Source organism: Bison bison, unplaced genomic scaffold (genome assembly GCF_000754665.1).
Source record: "Bison bison bison isolate TAMUID 2011002044 unplaced genomic scaffold, Bison_UMD1.0 scf7180017864115, whole genome shotgun sequence".
Classification (NCBI taxonomy): domain Eukaryota; kingdom Metazoa; phylum Chordata; class Mammalia; order Artiodactyla; family Bovidae; genus Bison; species Bison bison.
In genome coordinates, this window is record NW_011494687.1 from 700747 (window position 1) to 704070 (window position 3324).

The following is a 3324-nucleotide window of genomic DNA, read 5'->3' on the forward strand; positions in this document are numbered from 1 at the left end:
CAAGAAGACTGAGGTATAGAACAAGAGGGCGGGGTGAGGGACAGGAATGGGAGGCCGACAGCTGGCTTGTGCTGTGTGCTTAGTTGCTCAGTCGTATCCGACTCTTTGTGACCCCATGGACTGTAGCCCACCACGCTCCTCTGCCCATGGAATTCTCCAGGCAAGAATACTGGAGTGGGTAGCTATTCCCTTCTTCAGGGGATCTTCCCGCCACAGGGATCCACAGGGATCCACAGGATCCACAGGGTCTCCTGCATTGCAGGTGAATTCTTCACCGTCTGAGCCACCATAGAAGCCGGACAGCTGGCTTAACTAGCAACAAAGACAATTCACTTTAATATGATGGAAGTCAGAGTACCTAAGCGAGGATGAAGGTAAATTGGCCAGATTGCTGGTAGATAAGGATGCTTTCCTTTTTTTTTCCTTTTAAAATTTATTTACTTTTGTCTGTGCTGGGTCTTGTTGCTTCATGCAGGCTGTCTCTAATTGTGGTGAGCGTGGGCTACTCTAGTTGTAGTGCACTGGTTTCTCATTGCAGTGGCTTCTTTTTTTGAGCACAGGTTTTAGAGCATGAAAGCTCACAGCAGTTGTGGTGCAAGGGTTCAGTTGCCTCGAGTCATGTGGAATCTTCCCGGACCAGGAATCAAACCTGTGTTCCCTGCATTGGCAAGCAGATTCTTAACCACTGGATCACCAGGAAGTCCTTTATTATTATTACTATTTTTAAAAATATTGTGGCATGTGGGATCTTAGTTCCCTGACCAGGGAATTGAACCTGTGTCCCCTGTATTGGAAGGTGGATTCTTCCCTGGACCACCGGGGAAGTCCTAAGGATTTCTTTGGATTACTTTCACAGTAAAATAAGAACCAAAGTTATCAGCTAAGAGTAAGGAAAAATAAAGGGATGCAGGATAACTGCTAACTGCAGAGAGTGTTGGTAAATAAAGTCTCCATTGGTTCATTTACTGGGTCAGCACAGCACCCAACAGAGATGGCCCCTTACTTGTCAGATATTTCCAGTGCTTACATCCCTGATATTTAGCATAACGTATTGAAGAGTGAATACCAGCAAGCACACCTGGATATATCTGGTTGCAGAGGGAAGGATTAGGGTTGCTGATAATAATAAGATACATACAGCTACATAAGATACATAAGATATATGAATACATAATACATAAGATACATAAGATATAATAATAAGATAAATACAGCTAGCATTCAGTAATGAAGATCTCCCTGCCTTTTCTTAGTAAATACAGACAACAACCTTTAATAAATATGACTGCTCTACAAACAAAGAAACTAGGGAGGGGTTCCTGCTTCGAAATGAGAGCCTTGAACACTAGGTCAAAATGCATGAGTGATCAAATGAAAGGCCCCGTAAGTGGTAATAGCTCGATTATCTGATAGGATTTTCTGAGCAGATGAAGCTCCAGTCTAGAGCTTGTAACCCAAGAAGTCCTATGCAAAGACCTGATCCCCTCCTTCTGATCACCTGATCATCTCAGCACTGTCACCAGGTGGATGATCTTGGAGTAGTCCCACATTTCCAGTTCTGTAAAACTGAGAGTGATGTCACCTAATTCACATAATTTTTATATTAAGTGAAACATTCTCTAAGTTTGAGAAAGTACTTGCAAACGATCTTGTATACTAATGTATATGTTAATGTTGCTATTACTATCATGACTGTTAAGTAAGTGGTCAGGACAAGGTCAACACTCAGAGGGCAAAGGTAGCCTCCAATCACAGAACGGGCCCTCCAGGGTGCAAAGCAAGTTTAAAGAATTTTAGCCAGTACTCTTGGCTCAGAGTGAGAGGTGGAATTTTTCTTATTCAAAGCTCAACTGTTCTTGAAGTCTTCAGGCTTGAAACTCTGGGGAAAATAATTAGGCTCTCAGGGCAAGATCCGGAATGCCACACCGTGTGAGGTCACTGCCGCCGGCTGGGCACCAGCAAGTGCCCATCCGATCCATTTGGTGTAGGCCTGGGTTTGGGGCATCCCCTCGTGGTGGTCAGTAGCGCCTCTGGCTAGGATCCGGGAGCTGGTGCCCTGGGTTCATGCCTTTCGGGGACGCAGTCTCTAGGGCCCTCTCCGCGTCCCCCTCCTCCTCCTTTCCAGGAAGACCCCAGGCCCCGAAGGCCTGGGAAAGTGAACGCCTGTGGTGGGAACGGCGGCCGCCCCGACGGCGCGGTCCAACTCCAGTGTGCAAGGGGAGGCAGCTGTTCTCCCAGGCGGCCGTGGGGGGCAGCAGAGGGGACGGCGACAGGTGCGGGAGCCCCTCCCGGGGTGGAAGTGAAAAGGCGGGCTTCGGGGTCTGTTCCCAGGCTGGAAGCCACCCCCGCCCCCCTACCAAATCCCCGGGAGAGACCGGGCCGGCGCCGGGTCTGGAGGAGGAAGCGGCCGGAGACAGTGCAATTTCACGCGGCCTCTGGAGCTCGGGTTCCTCGGCAGGGCGGATGAGTTATGGGGTTTGGAGGGGGTTTCCGGGGAAACTGAGGTGGCCTGAGCGGGCGACAAAAACACCCTCCCCCTCAAAAACACACACACACACAGGCAAACACATTGAGACAGAAACTCCCCCAAGTGACCCAACCGGCTAGGGGAGTTGAGTGATTTGGTTAGTGGGCGAGGCCAACTCGCAGGGGGTCGGGCTTTGGAGCGTTCGCTCCCCACCCCCATTACCTTTCTCCTCTGGAAGTATTTGGGGGCGTTCGGAATCTTGGACTCCGGGAGAATAATTAGGGCGAGAGCAGTTTAGGATCTGCGCGGCCAAACTGCCGGGCACTGGGCGTGGGGCGCGCTAGCTCGGGGCGGGCCGCCGAAGCTCCGGCAATCTCTACTCCAGCCTCGAGCCCGAGGGGGCGCGGCCGAGACTCACCCCCTCCCCTGCGCTCCGTCCTGCGCTCCCTCGCAGACTCCACTCCTCCCCTGCCATCCCGCCCCGGACTCCGGCTCCGGTTGCACTTCGCAGCCTCCTCTGCCGCCGCTACCGGGTCGCGGGCGGCTCAGGTGGCTTCGCTTCGATGTCCTAGTCCAGGGCCCTTCCCGGCCGGCTTGGGCTGGGCTCCCCTCACCCTACGCTGGAGTCATGAGGGTGAACCGGGCTCTGCAGGTGCTGGGTTTCCTCCTCAGCCTGGCCCGGGGCTCCGAGGTGGGCAACTCGCAGGCAGGTAAGCGGCGCGGGAGCACTGGCGGGCTCCGAACCCGGGATTCCGAGCCGGATTCGTGGGGTGCCGGAGGCCAGTGGCAGGAGCTTGGGCTGCGCGAAGCTGGGGTGCGAAGCCCCCGCCGGCTGGGACCCCCTGGGCTCGGGCCCG

General features: G+C 53.4%; 1 protein-coding gene across 1 annotated transcript in view; it reads left to right on the plus strand.

Annotated features, from left to right (window-relative positions):
- Positions 1 to 2658: 2658 nt before the first annotated feature.
- The window catches only part of ERBB3 (erb-b2 receptor tyrosine kinase 3), a 21339-nt gene continuing 20673 nt past the window's right edge, over positions 2659 to 3324 (plus strand). Inside the window, exon 1 of the mRNA XM_010839210.1 lies at positions 2659 to 3177. Coding sequence (XP_010837512.1) covers positions 3096 to 3177 — 82 coding nt within the window. The 5' untranslated portion in view covers positions 2659 to 3095. The remainder of the gene's footprint in view (positions 3178 to 3324) is intronic.